The sequence below is a fragment of the Meriones unguiculatus genome, chromosome 9 (assembly GCF_030254825.1).
Source record: "Meriones unguiculatus strain TT.TT164.6M chromosome 9, Bangor_MerUng_6.1, whole genome shotgun sequence".
Classification (NCBI taxonomy): domain Eukaryota; kingdom Metazoa; phylum Chordata; class Mammalia; order Rodentia; family Muridae; genus Meriones; species Meriones unguiculatus.
The window spans coordinates 6,937,977-6,960,657 of NC_083357.1; the positions used below are offsets into that span (position 1 = coordinate 6,937,977).

The 22,681-nt window shown below is 45.0% G+C and overlaps 1 protein-coding gene across 2 annotated transcripts in view; it reads right to left on the minus strand.

Annotated features, from left to right (window-relative positions):
• Positions 1 to 22,681, minus strand: part of Cacna2d3 (calcium voltage-gated channel auxiliary subunit alpha2delta 3) — an 804,670-nt gene that overhangs the window by 171,627 nt on the left and 610,362 nt on the right. For both annotated transcript variants that reach the window (XM_060390773.1, XM_060390772.1), the window contains one exon: positions 20,318 to 20,392. In XM_060390773.1, coding sequence (XP_060246756.1) covers positions 20,318 to 20,392 — 75 coding nt within the window. The remainder of the gene's footprint in view (positions 1 to 20,317; positions 20,393 to 22,681) is intronic.

The following is a 22,681-nucleotide window of genomic DNA, read 5'->3' on the forward strand; positions in this document are numbered from 1 at the left end:
GCTTCTCTAGTATTCCTTTGGGAAAAACCCAAGGGCATCATCTGTACATGTACCTGTGGTCTCCATGCAACCAATATGATATGGTCTGATCAATCAATTGTACATGCTTTTACAGGTTGGGGAAAAGGGAAAAAAAGAAAAAGAAAAAAGAAAGGAAGGAAGGAAGAAAGGAAGGAAGGAAGGAAGGAAGGAAAGAAGGAAGGAAGAAAGAAAGAAGGAAGAGAGAAGAAAGAAAGAAAGAAAGAAAGAAAGAAAGAAAGAAAGAAAGAAAGAAGAGATGGGGAAGAAGAGACTGTGCCTAGGAAAGTGCCATTTAGGTCATCTGGATATCTGGATGAGGGTATGGTCAACCCAGAGCCAGTCATCCAGAAGGACATTTCTCTCTCCAGGCAGACATGCCCTTCCTCTAGTAAAGGCTTTCTCTTCTCTCCTCTTCCCTCTTTTACTCTTCTCTCCCCTCTTCTCCCCTCCCCTCCTTTCCTTTCCTCTGATTTTCTGTTCTCTCCTTTTTTGTTCTCTCCTCTTCTCCTTTCATCTCTCCTCCCCTCCATCTTCCCCCCCTCGCAGCCTGAAGAGACAATTTCAGAAGGGACACAGTCATCTTTCTCTCCTGTGAACACTCAATCTTATTCCCTATTTACCTACACATCCCCACATTCTGATAGATACCAAACACTTCTCAGCCCTGTGCCAGAAACAATGAGTCTTAGGAAGACCTGGAAAACTGCCCTAGGAGGATCAGTCCTGACCTTCAAGTTCTTGATCACAGCTCACTATTATTGGCTCAGACTTATCCGAGATAGGTAGGTTGGTGAAGGACAGCTACAAGCTTATTCCCAGGAGCCAGACCCAGATCCCCATCAAGCTTTCATGCTGCATGAACCATGGCTAGCTCTGCATGTCTCTGAGCCCCGTTATCTTCCTCACTAGATGGAAGATTCAGTCCTCAATTCCCAGGGATGGCTTGAGAAACACTGAAAATAAATATGGCTGAAACCACTCAGAACGTCATAGGTTCTAACAAATGCAGACTAAAGATTTCCTCCCTTGGCCCAGTGTTAATGACCACAGTTGCCATGGCCAGTTTCCAAGGCACGGCCCCTGTGTCACACAGGGCTTATCTCCAGTGAGTGTACTCACAGGATAAACTGGTTCTTAATACAGAAACTGTTGAAAGGAAAACTTCAAACTGCATTTGTGGCCTTTTCTCAAGGTTGAGGGGAAGAATATGCAGGCCAGTGGCCTCTCCACTGCTATGGCTGGAGTCCATCCTGCCATTGCCAAATCAAGGTGTCCACAGTGAAGAGTCTATGGGAGGTGGATCCCATGGCCACTGTCAGCCACAGCTCTCCTAGAGATCAGCAAGAACAGAGACTACAAATAAATGTCACCATCTAAATGGCTTGGATTCTTTCTGTTTCTATCACCATTTTTCCTAATGCTTCATGTACAAATTTCTCCCCGTAGAAAATTTTGAATGAAAACAGTGAAGAAATTAAAAACACTAAGCCCACTGCCTTTACATAGGGGTCACCAGGGATACTGCAACCTTCTCCAAAGAAAACCTGAAAGTTCTTATTGCTTTCACTTTCCAAAGTTCATTGCTTCCCCAACCAGGAACTCATAAACCATGCAACCAGTCTGCTCTGACCCTTTGACTGCCCACCCTTACTCTTTGCCTCCCACTACTCTCCATAAAACATGTCTCAGCCTAGGCACTGTGGGAAGTACAGTCTGTGTCCTGCCAAGGCCTCCCAACTCCAGTGAAAGTTAAGGATTTCACCGAAGGGGAAATTAGAGCTAGATCCACTGGTGACGTGGCTAGTGAGTAGAGGAACTGAGAAGCAGATCAACTCTGGTGTCTGAGCACCCACCCTGAGGTAAGCTCCCCACCTTACAAGCTTGACCCTCTGTGCAGGTGGCCATTCTTGTATGCCCGTTCTTCTCTATGCCAAAGTGAAGGCTATGAAGGCCTCTGGCAGAGTGACTGGCCCTAGTTCCCAATGACAGTTTTAGGTTAAAAAGACTATACAATGGGAGACTTCACAGAGTCTGGCTGCACCTAGCTCCAGCTCATAGTGTCTCTTTAATTCACCATGATTCCTCACAGAACCTCAGGCAATGTCCACAAGATTGGAAGATAGCATTTGAGCTGGGTTCCCTCCCAAAACATGCTGTCCATGTGATATATGACTCTCCAGTAGCCTGAACCCCCTTCAGCAAGACACATACATACATGACACATGCATCATGCCCTGGCATAAATCCCCATGTGTCTGTATTGAGGATGAAATCCTACAAGCCTTGAGAAGATGAGATGCCCAGATCCAGGGCTATGAGGGTGTGTCCCACAGCAACAAGGAGTTGGGAGAGGGGCAGTGGGGTGTGTCCAGATGAGCATTTTCCTCTTCCTCAGAGATACTCTGCTCTTGTTAATTAATGTTTTTAAGTGTCTCCAAGATGAAAAGTTCTATGTGCTCTCCCGTAGTTTGATTACAACATCTTTTGATGGCTGTAAAACTAAAATGGCTGGGGTATTAAAGAAAAAAAATAAAAACAACCAACAACAACAATTAAGAGGCTCCTTTGAAAACCCAAATGACCTTTATCTTAATCAGTGTCCTCCCAGAAGTCATGAGTCACACACTGTTTGTGGGGAGGTGGTGGCCTGGCCCCGCCATGGTTTTGTAGGTCAAACGTGGCCTATTGTACCATAGCTGGATTAAACCTAATTCTCAAGAAGCCAGTCTGTCTGGTTATCATCAGAGACATTAAAATGTGCTCAGTAGCTTGTTGGGAAGGAAATTTTGTGCCAGAAAAGGGGACAAAGAATAGATATTGGACACTGGGAAGAGAGTGGCAATGCCAGGCCTGGTGCAACCCCAGGTCTGACAAAGGAGGTAGAAGTGTCACTGAGGACAGGCAGCTGCTAGAAGAAAAGACAAGACAGGATGGCATCCACATTAAGAGTACAGCTAGTACTTGGGGTCCTTTTTCTCTAAGCCAGAATACTTTGAGAGAAAACCCTGTATAAAGTTAGATGTAAGAAGTCCTGAATGAACTCAGAGTTTCTGAGAGTTCACTGAGCTCCTGGGTGTGTGTGGATGTGACTTCCTCCAAATCCTGTTTCATGAAAATTTTTGGATGCCGCATGACATTAGAAGGTACTTACTATCCAGGGAAAAGAAAACCCTGTGATTTACAAGTGAATCTGTGATATCTGGCAAGTATCTTTTTTCTAATTTACAGAATTTTATTTGGCATTTCCCACTACTAGATTAACAATATTGGGAGATGGTAGGGTACATTCAGCTGTCACAACATTTTAAAGGGGTTCTAATCAGGTGCAGCAAACTGATCCTAGCATTGCAAAGGCAAAGAAAACAGTTTCCTTCTCAGACAAATAAGATCCCAAGCTTGCAGCTAACCTGGCTTTCTGTAGCAGGCAGCAACTAGCTATTTGCTGGAGAGAGTTCTGGGTGTGGCTAATTTCTTCTTCCTATCAGTCCTGGGTGTCCACATTCCTGATGCTTCTCCCCATTTGCCTCTAGGGAGAGGGCTCTGTTCTCACCATCTCTACTTGTGGGGCCCAGAGTCAGAACCTAGAGGCCTCTCAGAGCCCAGAGGTGTTTGATAAGTACATGGACAAGATGACAGAGGGATGCTGCAAAGAAGGGGCAAAAAGACCTGTCCTATTCCGCCAAGCACCATCATGTGGTGGATACTGCATAGTGACAGTTGATGTCAAAATGTCCCAGCTCCACCAAAAATGCCTGTGTCTGTGCATGAGAGATTTTTTTATCTAGAGAGGTGTTTAAGATGATGGGATGGCACCGATGTTTTAGTTTTCTTTTCCTGTAAAAATTGCTAACAATATCTGTGAAGGAAGGACACACATAAAAGCATTCATACCTGTGATCGCTTTTTCCATGCAGCTTTTCTAGATCCTTCCAGCTAGTGTCTGTCTCCTTCCTCACCTGGGTGGCCCTTGTTTCAGACCTCCCTGAGAACTGCTGCATGAATGAGTATGTGACACTTTGTCTAACATATGCTAGCCACACTCTGACCTCCAACCTGAGCATGTTTCCATCCATCAGTACCTCTTCCAGTCTCACTGGCCTGGTGACCCAGCAAAATATTTAGCTTTTGTTTAGTTAGTGTGTGTGTGTGTGTGTGTGTGTGTGTGTGTGTGTGCGCGCGCACGCGCACACCAGTGCCAATTAGAGTGATGTATCTTTTAAAAAATGTTTTTGGATACATGGTGGCCTGAATAAACCCAAGGGATTTCTGATGTGATTTATGACTCAGAGAAAAGCCAAGGCCTCCTGCAAGGTTGGCAGAGTTCTCACAGTCTTTCATTGCCTGTGACCATGGAAATGTGGGCAGAGCTGGAAGGGAAGAATGAGCACGGGCCAGTGGGCCAGTGAAGCAAGCTACCACATCCATGGATTGCTTCTCACTTCTGAATGCTTTGAAGGTGAGTCACAACAGCCACCAGCTTATCGTCAACCACCGAGGAAATGCTCCCCCCTGGCAGAGGACACATAGACCAAAGCAGCCTCGCTACATGAGTTCTTCACCTCTAACTCACTCCCTGGGTTCAGACTGATAGATTCTGCTACAACCAAACTCAGAGCATGTTAGGACTTGGCATAGAATCCTTGTGCCCTATAGGGTGATGCTTATTCTATTCCAGCATTTTGCAAATACTGTCACTTGGCCTCTGCTACTATTACCATTTTTACCACTTCCTTCCTCTGGACAGAGCTGGGCAGAGCTGGTTCCTCAAAACACTGTCATTGCTTCCACCTTCTGCACATCACCCCATCTGCTCCTCACACCTATGACTCAAACTCTCGACTGGCCAGTCTCTGACCCTTACAGACTCAGCTGAGAAGTACTCCTGACTGAACTGGGTCTAGCCAGGGTCAGTTTAAACTCGTCCCTCATTATCTTACCCTCATGGTAGTCCTGCTGTATGATACAGGAGTCTAGCTTGCTTGCTTGCTTCCTACATCGGCTCCTAAGCATCTTAGGGAAGGCAGCTATTTCTTGTGTACCATTGGGTGTCCAGCTCCTGGGAATTGCTTGGCCAGGAGTAGGCTCTCTAGGAAACAGCAGGGTGATCATGTTGGTGTTAAGGGTTCATTCTATGAGCACCTGCATAACAGTGATTGCATGCCTGGCTTGCGTTGGACATCCAGGAGCATTTTCTCATTTATCCCTCATTATAATCCCTACAAGAGGCACTGTTTCTGTTCTCATTCTTCAGTGGAGAAAACTGAGTCCTGAGGGTTAGGTAACATACATCAGGTCACCTAGCTGACACTTCGGAGGTGTCGGCTATATGGCTCTGCTCAATGAAGAGACATGCACTAAGGAAGATCCTTGTTCTGAAACTGGGATTGTTGCCCAGGGTCTGACTGAGATGTCATGATGGTACAGGAAACAGATAATGGGTGACCAAATCTCTAAGGAATCTTGCCCTTCTTACACACACACACACACACACACACACACACACACACACACACACACACTCTGGTCTGAGCCCGGGTGAGTATGGACACACTGTAAGGGAAACCTAAACCATATTAATCCTGAACCAGCTACAGAACTGTGAATCAGGGGATGCTCACCTCTGTACCTCCCCGAAATCCCTTCTTGGAGTACAGCTGGAAACGTGGAGGGACCAAGAGAATCACAGCACTTCACTGGCTCTGATAGTCAAGACGCATGGTACTCTGATGCCCTCCCCCAATCTCTGGGAAGCTACAACAACATTTAAGCATGTCTCACTTAACACTTACAAATAGTTCAAATTAGTACTTTGGCCTAATCTGACTCCTCTTTTATTTTTATTTATTTCTGTGCTTGTTTTTATTTATTACAGTTTATTCACATTGTATCCCAGCTGTAGCCCCCTCTTTCATTCCTTCCCAATCCTGCCCTCCCTCCCTCTTCTCCCATGCCCCTTCTCAAGTCCACTGATAGCAGAGTTCCTCCTCCCCTTCCATCTGACCCTAGCCTATTAGGTCTTATCAGGACTGGCTTCTTTGTCTTTCTCTGTGGCCTGGTAAGGCTGTTTCCCCTCAGGGGGAGGTGATCAAAGATCCAGCCACTGAGTTCATGTCAGAGACAGCCCCTGTTCCCCTTACTAGGGTACCCACTTGGACACTGAGCTACCATGGGCTACATTTGTGCAGGGGTTCTAGGTTATCTCCATGAATGGTCCTTGGTTGGAGTATCAGTCTCAGAAAATATCCCTATGCCCAGATTTTTTTTGGCTCTGTTGCTCTGCTTGTGGAGCTCCTGTCCCCTCCAGGTCTTTCTATCTTCCTCTTCTTTCATAAGATTCCCTGCACTCTGACCAAAGTTTAGGTATAAGTCTTAGCATCTGCTTTGAAACCCTGCTGGGTACAGTCTTTCAGAGGCCCTCTGTGGTAGCTTCCTGTCCTGTTCCCTGTTTTCTCCATCTTCCAATGTCTATCCCATTTGCCTTTCTGAATGAAGTTTGGGCATTTTACCCAGGGTCCTCCTTCTTGCTTAGCTTCTTTAGGTGTACACATTTTAGGATGATTATCTTATATTATAGGTCTAATATCCACTTATAAGTGAGTATATCCTGTGTGTGTCTTTCTGTTTCTGGGATACCTCACTCAGGATGATCTTTTCTAGTTAACCACCATTTGCCTGCAAATTTTGTGTATTTGCAGTAGTATTCCACTGTGTCAATGTACCACAATTTCTGTATCCATTCTTCTGTTGAGGGACATCTTGGTTATTTCCAGATTCTGGCTATTATGAATAAAGCTGCTATGAACATGGCTGAGAAAATGTCCTTGTATACTTGAGTATATTTTGGATATATGCCTAGGAGTGGTATAGCTGGATCTTGAGGTAGCACTATTCCTAATTGTCTGAGAAAGTGCCAGATTGATTTCCAAAGTGGTTGTACAAGTTTTCATTCCCACCAGCAATTTGTTTATACTTCCTGTTCCTGGAGTGAGGGGTAAATTTCTGTTTATTGGACAATTGTCTCTGCATGGCACTGTCTGCCAAGCCAGGTCCTGCCTCAAAATAAAATGGCCCAAGAATAATTTAGCAGAAGAATAATTATGGTGTGTTTCAGAATGTGTGTACGTGTGTGTATGTGCCTTTTTATGTATATGTGTGTGGTAATTGTGTGTGTGTGTGTGTGTGTGTGTGCGCGCGCGCGTGCGCCTGCCTCTGTGTATGTGCCTCTGTGTATATACATATGTGTGTGTCTGGTGTGTCTGTGTATGTGTGGGCTTGAATGTGTGTTTTCCCCTGGCTGGCATGAACTGTATACCTTTACCACGAAGACTCTGATTTTGTCATCTCAGGGGCCATGTCACGATCTGGCTGTGAAATGGCTCTACAGGCTTGTGTCCAAGGCTTACTCCCCAGCTTGTTGTGCTATTTGGGGAGGTTCTGGAGACTTAAAAACACCATTCCTCACTAGAGGAAGAAGGTCACTAGAAACATGTTCTTCGTGATCACCTCTTGTCCCCAGCCCTTGCCTCGCTTTCCTTCTGTTTCCTGGCCACTGTGTGTGAGCAGCTTTGTTCCTCTATACCGCAATCTTCAGCTTCCCCTACACTGGAACAGCATGACCAGATGACCAGTGGCCAAAACCTCTGAACCTATGAGCCAAACTACATTCATTGTCCCTTCAGGGATTACCTCAGGAATGTTTGTCACAGTGAAGAGCTAGCAATCTCGAAATAAAGAAGCCACTGTGGCTACAAATAATGTCCCAAGAGCTTGCTCTTATGAGCCTCTCAGCCTTCCAGGGAGAGATGGGTATAAGAAACAACACATCTGAGATCTTAACCCAGCACTCAACCCTTGGAGCTTTAGGCCAGATCAACTTTTTTTGTCTGGGTGGATGTTATTCAGGTGCAGTTCAATCCCGTGGAAACCTCGGCCATATGCCAAAGACCTGCCAACAGGCACCATCGTACTTTGGCAACCAGTGGAGTGGGAGGTCACTGATCAAGGACAGTTGAAACAGGCCAGCAAAAGTGAGAACTCAAAGCAAGCTCTGCCCAAATCAGAAAACTTTCTAGCCTGGGTTATCTAAATGTTTGGGTGTTTGCTTTCATCCAGGGAATGTTCCCAAGGAATGTAGAAATGGTACCTGGGTTGTATTTTGGAAATATATTTGTTTTCCACATGATCCGTAAAAGCTAAGAAAAATCTTAAGAGCAGGCAGCACCAAGTGCTGCCATCATTTCAGTGCCATGATGGCATTAAATTATTGTGTCCCCAAAGTCCAATGTGTCAACACTCTTATTTGCATTCTTTGGGTCTTATCATTCAGGATTATGTAAAAATGACAGCTGCTTATAATTATTTGGGAGTTTGTGTTGCAATAATTAAAAACATCTGCCTTTATCTTTCTGCTACCAGACTTAACCCTGCGAGGTTGGGTCTACTGAACTTCAAAGAGGAAATCAAGAAATGAAAGAAACCTCCACACATTACTAACAAATTTCTAGCGATTCATTTAAATGTACAACCAGTTATTCCAAGAGCCTTCAAACCCTTCATTATCTTTTAAACATATATAATTTGGGGTTGCTAATTAGATAGCAATTTCATGCTCTCAAGGGGATTCACATGCAAGGTCTTCCTAAAATGCAAACGCAGAGGAATAATTGTTGGCATTCACATGATTGAATTCTTCAGCTATTCAAATAAGTGTGTGTGCCACAGTCACACAGTCAGAGCGTTTGCACAGTCACACAGTCACACAGTCAGAGCGTTTGCACAGTGTGCCCTCAAACCCAGCTGTAGGTGAGTTTACAGTTTACAGTGATCTAGTTCACTCAGCTCTCTGGAGGGAGCAGACAAGACCCCTGGGAAAAGCCTGGCCTCCTTTAGGCACCATCCTCTCCTCTCAGAGGCAGATGGCATTCCTCTTTCAGGAGGAGCAAACCTTCCTGAAATCTACAGTTCTGAAAGCTTCAGTGTTCGCTGGTCTGGCTTCTCTGCACGGGTCTGCCTGTTATTGTCTTTCTCATTACCACCAATGAGTAACTACAGATAGAGGAGGGGAGGGTCTCTGGGTTTCTATGTTCCTGTCTTCCCATCCTATGAAGATGGCCTTTTAAATTGTATAAAGATGTGCAGCCCATGAAGCAGCATGATTGATCAAGGAGATGACATTGGCTGTGATAGAAACCAGCATGCATGTCTCTGCCTGGAAGCGTGGCTAGGGTTTGCATTCCTGGCCCAGGCTAGTAGCTAGCAGCTGAGGCTCATTTCCCTCACTAGGGAAAGGAGGTGCAGACAAATCTATAGGAATTTTTAAGAGATCATTATTCAACACATTGCCTGTAATTACATTTTGATGAGCTTTTTATTGCTAATTTATCATCCAAGATGGGGCATTCTAGATATGAAATTAATCTAGTAAAACAGAGGTCAAAGTGTGCAGAGTGTAAAGAAGAGTATTTTTTTGCATCAAATTATTTCACCACCCTCCTGCCCCCACCAAAAAAAAAAAAAAAAAAGAAAAGAAAAGAAAAGAAAAGCAGCAGAAATCCCCATTTCTAAACCAGATTTTCTTCCAGTGCTACTCATGACTTTTCATGCTGCTTAAGAGACCTAGATGCACAGATGGAAACTCAGAGCAAAGGAGCAGAAGGGTGTGGTGGAAACGCAGGTGCAGGGGCCTGGAATAGAGGAATCGAGTGCTGCCCTGCTGTGTGTCTGCAGAAATGCCGGTGTAGATGGTGCGTGGTGCTCCGGCCTGCAGCAGACTGCTTTGAAAGACTTAGCAGCACACCCCTCTCTGAGGCAGACCTCGAGACAGGCTCAGGGCGACACTTTCCCTCCACAGCTTAAGAGATCCCTTCAGGGCACAGCCGCTATATCCATAGGCATGGCACCCTTGGGGAAACTGGAGCTTCATTTCCTTGGGACCCAACACATCAGGGAGCTAGGGCCCCTGGGAGATGACATCTAATATCCGGCTGTGCTCAGAAGCCTGGGGGGGATGTTACTTCTCCTGAGTGCACTGGCCCTGTGTGCCCCTGGGAAGTAGGGTGTCTCCCCACTCAGCGTAGGCAGCTGGGCCGCATACAACATGCACAGAATGGCAGGGAGAGGGGTAACCTCGTGGTGACTGCATCATCAGGAGCTGCCACTGCAAGTAAAAACTTGCCCGTGAAGCTGCTTGAGAATCTATCCGGGGTTGGATTCCAGGCACTTGGGTGTCTGCAGGCCTCAGGGTCCTTGCATATTCTATTGCCTTGCCATGGCCCCAGGTCCACAGTCTGGATGGAGATTCCCCTTCAGCCTCCAGATGTCGGCGTCTGGGACATAGGCAACCTAAGAGCACTGTCTCTGAAAACCCAGCTAGGTAGTGTCTCCTCCCTTCCCGTTTTCCTCTCAAACCTTTGTTTTGTTTGTTTGTTTGCTCTATTTTTTGCAGAGCATATTCCAAATCTGTGATGCATTTTGTTTATCCTTTTATTTAGGAGCTTAAACACAAAATATCTTCTCCGTTAAAACTGGAAGCACCAAATATCAGGGGGATTCTGGTTTCCTGGCTTCTAGAGGAGTGCATAGCATGATAGGTTTTCAATAAACCTGTTTCTTCCAAGGGAAAGAGAGAGGGCTGGGAAGGGAGGAGAGGAGAGGGAGAGGTAAGCATCCAGTAGCAAAGTCCCCTCCAGGTGTCCTGTGACCCAGTGCTATTTCTAACTGCTGCCATGCAGCATTGTGAAGGGTGATGTGAGTTTGTAGGCTGCAGACCAGCTCCCTGCAGCCTTCCCAGCTATGTGGTCCACAGCTAGACACCAAGCGCTTTCACAGATGCTTGTCAGATGCTTGCGCGTACTGCCACTCCTTGGGTCTGTAATATATAGGTGCACTATGGTCAATCTCCTTTGGGCTCAGGTCAGGTCTTCCCTTTGCATCTAGTTTCGTTCTACTTCCTTCACCAGGTACCTCATCAGGCCTTTATGTGCAAGGGTAAAGGGAACGCGATCTGATAGATGTCCTGTGATTGACAGTGACTGATGGAAATATTTAGACATCTACCATGCTGTAGGAACACATACGCTATGGTCCCTATGAGCAGCCCACAAAGATGGGCAACGCTGCAGTTGGGCTTGAGTGGGTGGGGCTGTGAACTCCCAAAAGCAGGTGTCAGAGCTATAGCTGACAGTGGATTCCAGTACTTGGGATTTCACGAACACATAGGTCAGGCTGCTTGGGTATCTGCAAGCAACAGATACCAATTCTTAATTGTTTATACAAAAGAGGAACTCATTGGAAGAAAAGGAGGAAATTTTCCACTGCTACTGTGATGAGATAGAAAAAAAATAAATCAACAGTCCTTTTCTCCTCCCTGTCTCCCTCCCTTCTTTTTTCTTTTTCCCCTTCTATTTCTCTTAAGATATTACTCTATCTTGTAAGAGTCCTACTTCTGTGCCTCTAGTGGACCCAGAAGGGAGCAAGGACGAAGGAAGAGAGCTGATGGGGGTGGGGTGGACAGCACCCACCTGCACACAGCTCCCCACAACTCCCCTGTGAAGGTGCTGGTTAGGATGCTGGGTTTCCCTCAAGGTTGGAATGTCAGGAGTCCCCTGTTCCTACTCTGTAGAAAAGGCCATGGGAAGGAGCAGCTAGAGGAGACTAGAGCAAAAAGGCCATGGAGAAAGACAGAGTCCATGGTTTCACCTTGACAGACACAGCCAGTCAGGCCCCAACCACATCTACACTAGAATGAAGAACAATCTCTATGATACAGCAGATCAGCATCCAGGGACAAAGGGAAAGCACTGGAGGAAGGGCAGGGAACCATACAGTGTCAGAACTGAAGAAACAAGGTGATAAATGAAGTCCATTGTTATTTATGACTTTTGTGAAGACTGCTCTGAATGTACTTTCTGACAGACACATTTTTCAGTCTAAGTATCAGGCTCCTTCTGCAAATATTTAATTATTACTATTTTTCTTTGAAATACAACTGTATACAGCAGAGGGTGACTTCTCTGATACAGGCAGGACACTACTAGAACTTAATTTGTGCGGGGTGTCCATCATAGAGCCTGGCCTCTGACATCTTGGGTAGTGTTTGCATGGTCATTACTGGTCCCGTTTGCTTGCCACTTCTATTATCCAAGGGTAATATTAAAGTTACATATTCAAAACATGGAATTGATGCCCATAGCTCATCCAGTACCGGAGTTTCCAAGCAGACACCTAGTCTCAGGACTAAGAGGATGTGGGCTTGAGTTTTGGAAGTTGAAACACTAAGCATCATATCAGTAAATACAGGCCCTCTAAGTAAAGATCTTCATTCTTTCGATCCGGAGCTAAGCTGCAGCATTCCCACTCAAACACCCAGCCCAGGAAGTTCCCACAGAGCCCATGCATTTTAGCAAGAAGCAAGCACGTAGACACACAAGACTCTTGTGTCCTGTACCCAAATAATGTATTTCAAAATAAGGCAGCACTCTCTGTGGGGAAGGCTGTACAGTATTGGAGGTTTTTTGTTTGTTTTGCTTTGCTTTGTTTCTCAGTGAACACAATCCTTTAAGCAAATACCCTTTTTAGGCACCAGTTACTTCTTTCTCTTAAACTAGACTAGATTCAGACCAGGCCTATGTAGGGTCTCCTCTCATCCCTGCTCTGAGGTTGTACACTGGTGTTCTGAGATACCATTTGCCTGGGAATCAGCACACAGCGATGCCCGTGCGCCACCTACTGGGCGGTCTCCTTCAGTTCATCATCTGCTTGAGAGTGGAGGCCAAAGAGGGCTGAATAAAGATGGTAGTGTTTGCTTCAAGGTTTATGACGCTAGGCTCGACCCCGATAGACATTGCCAGCAGAATGCAGCCTCCCGACACAAGAGAGGAGTCATTCCCGAGCTGCCCGAGGTCAGTAGTACTGGGGAGACTGTAAGGTCTCTCCAGTCCTTTTCTGTGTCCTCTGGGAAGCCCTCTTGCATTTCAGCGCTTGAGAAAGACAGACGCTGTTTCTGTACACCCACAGGTCTTCTTGTCCACTCATGCTATTGCTGTTGGAGAATACTTTTCTGGTGTGATGCGCATTTCTTAACCAGAAACATCTTTCTAACTGCCCAAGACTCTTTCACCAGTACCATGTTTGATGTCAGCAGCATCTGTGGGATGTCGGCAAACAGAAGGTCAAGGGGCACAGGGATGACCCGGGTAGAAGGGCCTGACAACCCACACATGCCCTGACGTAATAAGGAGTGAATGTTTGATGAAAGCACATGTGGCACCCACATTTCTCACTGATTGTAGGAACATAGTACCAAGACTCTCAACATCTGCATCATCTTTCCAGCTTCGGGTGGTAGCGAAGTCCGGCAAAGGGCAGCAAAGGAGTTAAACACATAGAAACATCTCAGCAATAAGTGACTCAACCAAATGGAGGCATGTGCCTGCTGGAGAACTCTGAGGAAGAACAGGGCTTCTCCGAGGCGAGCTTGAAGCTGAGAGCTGGAGAAAGAGCTAGTTAGACACACACACACGCACATGCACACATGAGATGAGATTCTATGAAGAAGAACAGTTAGACAGGGAGAGATTTGAGGCTTTTCAGGAATGGAAAAAAGCTGAGGAAAAGCCCAATTCTATGAGGGTCCTAATTAAACACCACAAAACAGGAATTTTTTGTTCTTATAACCCATGAGTAGAACTTCAGAAAGTTGCTGGACTGAGGAAAAAACTCTAACATTGCCGCGACCTGACTTCTGCCTCACTTGCTATTAGGGACAGCCTCTAATTCGTGTAGCATATATTTACAGGTACCATGAGAGGGAGTACCCACTCAGATCTACAGGAGAGGACCAAATGACACATATATTAGCCTATCCACATCTCATTTCACGTACATAATAACCATCTACCCAATCTGTACCCATTGATACCCAGTGTACAACAGCAAGCAGGACTTAGAAAGATGGACTGTCCATGTTTCTATAGAACAAAGAAACAGAATGGTGATCTAGAGTAGGCTAGTCTAGAGTCAACACAGGACTCAGGCTGCAGAGCGCCAGTGGCTGGAACAGTGTATTTCCACTGCAGTCACGTAGAGGACTATAAGGAGTTAAGGGAAATGACATTGTTATCTGTAGAATTTGGCCTTGTTTGAGAGTTAGCCTGAATAGTCCAGAAGAGTGTATTTTTTTTCTCCAAATAGCCCAATTGGACAACTTGAAACCTGAGCTTCTCCCAGTGTGGATTAATGCCTTCTCCCACTGGCCACTGTGACACAATTCGGTTTAGGAAGTCCACACGGTTTTAGAGTAAACCCACATGGCTGACACAGTCAATGCTTCCTGGCTGAAGGAGAGAGTTCATCTGCTCTGGCTCCCAGCCAGCTTCTTGTGAATTCTAGCCATCCCACTTCCCCCTCAGAGGTCAGACAAGCCTGAGCCTGAGAGGGGGTGGGTAGTCATGACTGGCCACTATTATCATTCACATTCTTATGAATGTTATCTAGAAATATCCAAAATGTCTATTCATATCTTAGGCCAGCAGAATCCCTGTGGTTGCCATAGCTAGATGCGGCTCTTGATAACTTGAAATATTGGTCCTAAGTGAGTCATGTTCTAAGTGTCAATTCTGTGTCAGATTTCACAGACTACTACAGAAAGAGTGTGAAATGCTGTGTTAATTATTTTTAATATTGATTATTATATGATATAGCACCAAATTATTTGGATATGTGAATTGAAATGTTACCCTTAACCTTAATTTCACCTGTGTCCTTCTTTACTCTTTAGCTGTGGCTGCGTAGACAGCTCATCTCATGCTCACATTGAGTTCTTGCTGGACAGATTCTAACCATAACTGCTCTGGAAGTCATCTACACAACCACAGAGACCAGCCACACCCACTTTCCAACCACTTTGCCACACACTTCCTGAGGAGCCAGAAAAGCACGGTGAACTTAGCCCATCTGAGAGGATCTGGTCCAAGGCTCCTGGTTTTGACACTTTTTAGGTACATGATTTGGCAAAAGTCACATCATCCCCCAGCACCTGGGCTTTCCATGGGTGATGCTATTCACAGAACCCTCGAGATCATCAACCCATTGCTCAAAGTTGTCGGGGATAACGCCTAGAAATATACCTTGCTCATCTTCCTCCTTCACAACCACCCAGAGCCCCCGAACTCTTCTAAGGTGCCCATCATGTAGATTCGCCATTCTATCTGTCAAATAAAAGTAGTGGCATATGGAAATCACACAGAACAGTACCCTTCCCATAGGGAGGAACCAACACATTCCTGAAAGACATATTAAGAGTAACAGCCATGATAGCAAATGGACCAAAGCTGCCTCTTCCTCAGTGTCTTTAGTTCTCTATATCACACCTAATCCCTTCTCACCAAATCTTCCCTTCCTTGAAGCAGAGTACTTCTGAGGAACCTGGCACAGGTCTAAAATGTAGCAGACCTCCAATGTGACAATGGAAAGATTATAAATCGCCCAGCCTCTGTTATCTACCTCCCGTCTCTTCAACAGTGGTCAATATGAGTGATTAATAAACTTGCATCTAGAATAGAACCTGGGGCTGAGGGTGTGGTTCACCTGACAGAGAGTTTGCCTAGCATGCTAGAGGCTCTGGGTTTCATTCCAGCACCACATTAACCAGGCATGATAACATACCCCTACAATCCCAGCACAAGGGAGGAGGAAGAGGCAGGATCAGATGTTCAAAGCTAGCCTAGGGTATGTGAGAACATATTTTAAAACAAATGAAAGAGAGAGGAGGGCAGAGGGAGAGAGAGAGAGAAAAGAAAGTCATATATAATATAATCCCTCCAGCATCTTCCCCCACCCCCTGGGCCTGCAGACACAGAACAGACAGCTTTTGGCTGATTTCAGCATGAGCTTTGTGGAAATGAGTCCCAGATTTTGTCGGCCCAAAGCTCCCTGTGGAATCCTGCCATTGCTGTGGCTGCTGAGAGGGACCTGTTTTGTGTTCCCTTGAGGATTTGACCAGGTCCACATTCCAGGCTTCCTGGGGGAGGGGGTTTGGAGAGAGTCAGCTTAGATGTCCTTATCTTCTATTAGACAGAGGCAGACCGATCACCAAAATCCTAACAAAACTAACGGTCATGTTAAAGACAGTCTATTTGCAGGCTGTTTCTCCCTTCATTTCTTGATGGGCAAAAGAAAAAGATAGATAGATAGATAGATAGATAGATAGATAGATAGATAGATAGATAGATATAGGGATATGTATGTAGATATATCTATATATATCTTTATTGGGCTCAACATTCTAAGGAACATTTTTAGAGAGAAGGAAAACTAAAAATGTGAGAAAATGAAACCTAGGAAGTACATAGGAATACTGTTATCCTGCCTGTAAGAATGGTGACGGCCACACTAGGTTGTGGAGGCCTACACTGCACAGGAAACATTTCTGGCAATCTGAGTTTAATCCCAATCATGCTGGGCTCCACTTCCCACCACAGGCATGGGGGCTAGCTCTGTCACGGAAAGCCTTCTAGTCTACTGGAAGGCAGCTAGCTACCTCAGCCCTAGGAGCAGTCCAGGACAAGTGCAATCAAGGACCTGCCATTTTGACATCAGTAAAGCCATCAGGAAGTGACAAGTTGGTGGCAAGGAGGTGAGGGACAGAGGTGAGGGACACTGAAGCAGGACAGGAGAAAACCTGATTATCACAGGGAAGCATGAATTCTGAGTAAGCCTGAGAAAGTCTCCTAGGGTGAGCTGTTTTTGGAGACATTTCATGATTCACACCCAAATCATACAGGATGAAAGAAAATACTGGATAAAACCAAGCCAAACATGAAGTTTGGGGGAAAGATTTTATTGGACAAATTAGAAAAATATTGGTACTGTGCTTTAGAGAAAGCCACTTCTTTCATCTGGCTGTAAGGGCAGGAACAACCTCAGTGGCAGACAGAAGGGAACATGAGTTGTGTGAAGAGAGCTCTTGCCACACTCCCCAGGGCTGGCCACAACCCATGCTCACATTCACTGTGCTAATCTGGCAGCCTTGTCCAGAACAGAGGGGAAGGTCCATTTATAATGTCTTCATTATAAGTCTGGGCTTGAGCGGAGGCAAGTGGGGCTTAAGTGAAGAGTCCTTGCCTGAGCCAGTCAAGGAAGCTGCTAGCAGCTGTCTGTGGATAGCTGCTCTCCAGAATCCAGCCAGAGCAGATCTCTGCACAACAGACCACAGACTACGAGGACTAGCATAGGATCTACTTACAGCCTCCAAAGGGGGCATTAAAAACTGCGGTTGAGGGATCCCTTCATTCATCTTCTGATGACTGACTACATGTTGGGTGGGCTGGCAGGAAGGGGGATAGAAAACACAGAGAAAATGAAGAATGCAACCAGAACATCCAAAGCCAGGATCTCCACAGATCCTCCAGTGTGCAGCTTCTAGTCTTTTTCTCAATGATAACTGAGAAACAAACAAACAACCAAAAACCAAACCAAAACAAAATTTTCCCTGGTAAAAGATTCACATGGAGCTGCATAGGGCAGTTGTTGTCTATAGCCTGGATTAGAGTGGGCCAAAATTATTGTTCACAACAACAAAACCCTGAAAAACCAACAAATAAACAAGTCATGGGTGTACATGGTATGGACCTGGGCCACCGCCAACGCTTATCAGGATAACCTCCTGAGTAATCAAGATGTGTTCTTCAGGTACAAGAATCATCGGCCACTATTCTTCCCAGTCTTTAAAGTGGCCAAGCTCAGGTTGGTACAGATCAAAAGAGCCAAGACAGACTGATGCTTTGTTAAGGGACGCTGAGATAGTTCCCTTCATCCATGACATCCTGGAACTTGCAGCACCGCAGGATTTTTGACTTCACATCCTCCCCTTTACAGTGATACAAAACTGTGATTTGTGCCTTATGATTATCAGGGGAAGGTGGCTCTCAGAAATTTGTGTGACTTTGTCATACAGCTGGGTTGAGACAAGACTATCTGTGTGAGATGGAACTCTTTCTCCTTAGCCTCTCCTTCACTTAGAAAGAGAATGAAAAACTCACAAAGTCACCCTACATTTGATGATCATATTTGGGTAGGCTAATTCATGTAATCCCCAGTGGTGACCCACCCTAAAAACCTCTCCTAAGTAATGACAGGCTCAGTGTCAGGGACAGATGAATAAGACAGATGGCCCATTGGTCTGTCCATGTCCTTGTTATGAGTCAGTTACAGAAGATGCATCTGGCTTGTGTTTTGACAAGTGACCTGTAGAGTATTCTCTTAGCCTTCTTCACAAAGAATCTGACCCTGGCCATAGCTTCCACTCATCCCAGAATTTGAACAACCAAGCATAGGAATATGACTTTTATGTATGAGCATTCTCACGATCGGAGTCAAACAGTGTTGTTCTAAGCGATGTGCTCCTCTAGCCTTTCAGCTGCCTTCCCAGTAGACACGGATGCAACAATAGGCTATTTGCTGTGTGACTGGGGAATATAAGTGGTTAGGGGATAGACTTGTAGAGATCTGGTTCCATCTCCTTCCTTCTTCAAAAGCTGATAAATAGGAAATTTATTCCCCGGCAGAAGAGTCAGGTTTGATCATGCTGCTGCCTCTGATCTGTTCTAGTTTGGAACATATAAGTAGCAGGAGTCCATGCTCAGCCACACCAAACCAACTTATACCCACTGTCCCATCAACAGCCCCACTTGACAGCTTGGGGGTGGGCAATGAGGTAAGCTTTTTAGACTCGAATATATCTTTAGATTTAAATATTTAAAAATATATATCTGTGGCTTTTCAATCAGACACCCAAAAAGTTCAGAGTTATAATTGAAATCAGTTAACCAGTTAATTCAGTCCTTTACACATGTAGCTGTGTGTGTGTGTGTGTGTGAGAGAGAGAGAGAGAGAGAGAGAGAGAGAGAGAGAGAGAGAGAGTCGGGGCTGCAATCAAACCTCACCATCGGTTCCATCTGAAAGCCAGCATATGGGATTCATGTGATGTGCTCATGACTCCATTAATACCAAGGCGATTAGAGCAAAGTTGGATGATGATGATGGGGCTCTCACATGGACAGTTTCTAAACAATGATGCAAGTGAGAAGAGAATGGGTCCCCAGAGCGTTTGGCTGGCAAACAAACACTTGCAGATCTCTCTGCTGCTATGTTCTAATTCTAAGGAAAGAGACAGAGACTTCTGCTATGGGGTAGTACTGTGCATGTGCATGTGTGTGGGTGTTGCCAGAAGAATGACCTACACATTCTCAGCATAGAAGGCTGTGTTCCTCTTAATACCCACATCTTCTTTAAATGAGCTGAAGGCACATAAATCTAGGGAGCTGTCATTCTTGCAGCACATTCTAACTAGCCCAGGGTGACAAGCAATGCCACCTCTCTCTCAACACCTCTTCAGAACCCACAAGATTACTGTCAGTGGGATAGAGTCTCTCCTCTCCTTGCTTTTTTCTTCCTTTTGCACCATGGTAAATCATGCATATTCAAGGCAAGTGCTTCGCCATGAGCTACACAGTCAGCCCTTTGCACACATTATCTTTCTTTTTGGAGACAGGGTTTCACTAAGTGGCCTGGAATGGCCCTCAACTTGCAATGCTCAGTCGTGGCCTCCTCTGAAGAGCTGGGCTGTCCTCTGGGAGTCAGTACTCACTGTTCTCTGGACAAATGCTCTCTGGGCAAATGCCCCATTCTCATGGGGACCCAGCTTCCCAAGACCACTGACTATCCTGGATTGGCCTCAGACCACTCTTGGAGAAGATAAAAAGAAAACAAACAAAACAACAACAACAACAACAAAAATGCAGTGCCATTGGGTATGACTCGGGTGCAGAAAATGGAGAAAAATCTTAGCTGTTTCCATTTATCCAGAAAGGAGCTGAATAGCTTCTATGACAACTGCATTTCAGCAATGTAGTTAAGAGGTAAGTCCTAATGAAGTGAATTTTGGAGGTCTTATAACTGATTTGTTCTACCAAAACAGATTTCCATAAGAGAGTCTGTGGCTGGAGTATGAGAATTCATCATAATGGATTTCAAACTATATGGAATTAAAGAACAAATTCAGAATGCTGATAGATGTCTTGAGTATCAATAAACACATTTAGATATATATGACTTTACACTTAAGAACATGATAGAAACTGTGAGTTCTTAATCAGTGATGCACTGTGGGTCAAAACACTAGTTTGCAGCTATGTAAGGAGCTTCTTTAATACTAGAACGAAGCAGATTTCAAGTGAAAACTGCTACCAGGCGCCTTCACTGCAGAGCTGAAGAAATGCAAAGATGCTGCTTCTCTTACCAGTGGCCTGAGCTCCGGGTGTGTCAAGATATATCCATTATTCGTGATGGCGAAGGCATAACCATGAATTCCTAACTGCAAGAGGAAAGCAAAAGAAACCTTCATTAACTGACTCCCAGGTGGATTCACAAAGCACAAAGCAGCCCGACTCAAGTAATTTACAGCTTAAACTTGGCATTCATAACCCTTATCAGCACAATATTTCATTAAAATGAATGCAAGGCACTGATCCTTGACATTTGGTGGAAAAGCGGACCCTGTCACAGATAAGCTTGGCAAACATCACAATTTGAAATGTCATATCCCCACTCTGGTACCGTATGGCTTTATTTTTATTTATTTAAAACAAAACAATTACTATTTTAGAAAAACCAACAAAGTCATGCACATGTCTGGAAAGAGGAGCACGTCGGAGCAAACAGAACTCTTCAGCTGAGGTGTTTTCTCCCTCAGGTAAGGGTGAGGAGAGCAGCCCTCACACTGTCTCACTCTCTAGCTTCCTGGTGTCCCTCACCCACAGGAGCCATTTCTAACCCCACTCCTGCTCTGTCCTTGCCATAATCCTTAAAGTGTAAAAGTGTCCCCACCAGCCCCCTGTAGAGGCCAGCCAGTCCCTTTATTTCCCATCATCTTTATTGTGGCTGCCAAGCTTTTCCATGCATGCTTCCATTCACACAAAGCCTGGGTAATTCTTCTACGCAGAGCCTCACTTAATTTATGTTTTCTGACTACACGGGACTATGGGAAATAGTTTGAGAGCAATGAAATGTTTTATTAGCTTTAAAAAGTATGTAATCAAATTTAACACTGCACTTATTTAAATAATAATCCCAGCTTTTTGACAATATTTCTATTACACACTTGAATGCACCCATTGGCTACAATAAATTTACCTACAAATCATTCGTGTATTAAAATGGCCTCTGGCATAAAACCCATACCGATCTCTTTCTCTCTAAAGAAAGAAATTGTAACCCACTTTTGCCAGAGCAGTGAAAAGAAAGAGGAAAGAAAAAAAAATTTCTATTTTCTGTCTGAGGGATCATTTCACAGTTCTGAGCCCTTACTTATTTCTCCTTTAAATTCTCTGCCACTCACAGTCTTGAATATGATACTATTAAATGATCCAGACAACAGAGTTTACAAACCAGGAGTGACCCTGTCTGCTTGTTAGCTTAACGTCAAGGTGATGTGAAATGAACTTCAGAGAATTTAACACCAGCAATTAAAAGTTTCCGTTGCATTACATAAAGCAAATATGCCTGCGGTCGTCAAGGGCAACAGACGTTTCTCCCGGACTTACCTTGCTCAGCAAGTCTTAATAACATTCTACTTGACTCTAATGATAAAAGTATATTTCATTATGCCGGGAAAGATAAACCCGAGATTTCCTATCCTTTGAGATGTATATCGTCTCTTTCATCTTGTCTCCTGGAAAAATGTCAGACAGTCAACACTGCATTAATTATCGTTATTAAGTCCTGGTTTAATATGGGCTGGAAGGGTCAGGAAGGACTTTGGGAGCTTGACTTCTTCCATTAAAGGCAAGAGTGGGGTTTGACTGGAAATTCAAACTCAGCATCAGACCAAACAAATGGTATTTTATAGTCAGCTAATGCAGTGTCTTCCAACACAGCTGACTGTGCCTCTCCCTCTGCTTGTGGGTCTCAAGAGAAGGTAGGTCTCAATGCTCTGTCCTTCCCTGAATAGCATAGTGATGCCCATCATCTATGAGGCTACCATTGAGAGCCGATTCTTAAATGTCTGCCTCCCTCCACCAGAATACAAAAGTCATAAAAGCAAAAGTCAGAGCAGATGGTTAAAAATGAGCACAGAGGTGGATGGCATGGGAAGGAGGGGGGGAACACAAGGGAAGAAGGAATATGAGAAAAGAATAAAAAACCCATGAAATAGAAACTGGCACAGGTTTTATAAGCTAAGCTCTCCTTTCCCCTTCTTCCGCTGGTAAGCAAGGGACCTGGCCTTTCCACACCGGCATCTTCTCACTGATGTCTCGGCTGCCTATTGCCCACTCATGGCTGAACCCACTAGACTCTGACTCTGCCCTCTTGGCACCCACTAGATGACACAGCCCAGCCGTTCTCCATACTTGTCTCCTTACAGCACGACTCTATGGGAATCTTGTTTTAGGGTCTCCTGGTTTTAGAAACAGATTTCTACCTCCTCCTCTTCCTCATTCCCTCAGTTGCCAGGCCCCACCCTTTTTCTTCCTTTCCCTCCTTGGTCATTCCTTAGGCCCTGGCTCTCCTTCAGACCTTGTCCCCAGTGGTTTCTATCTGCCTTAACACTACTTTCCTTCAGTGACTTGAGCAGCCATGTTTGTTGTTATCCCAAGGGCTCTGC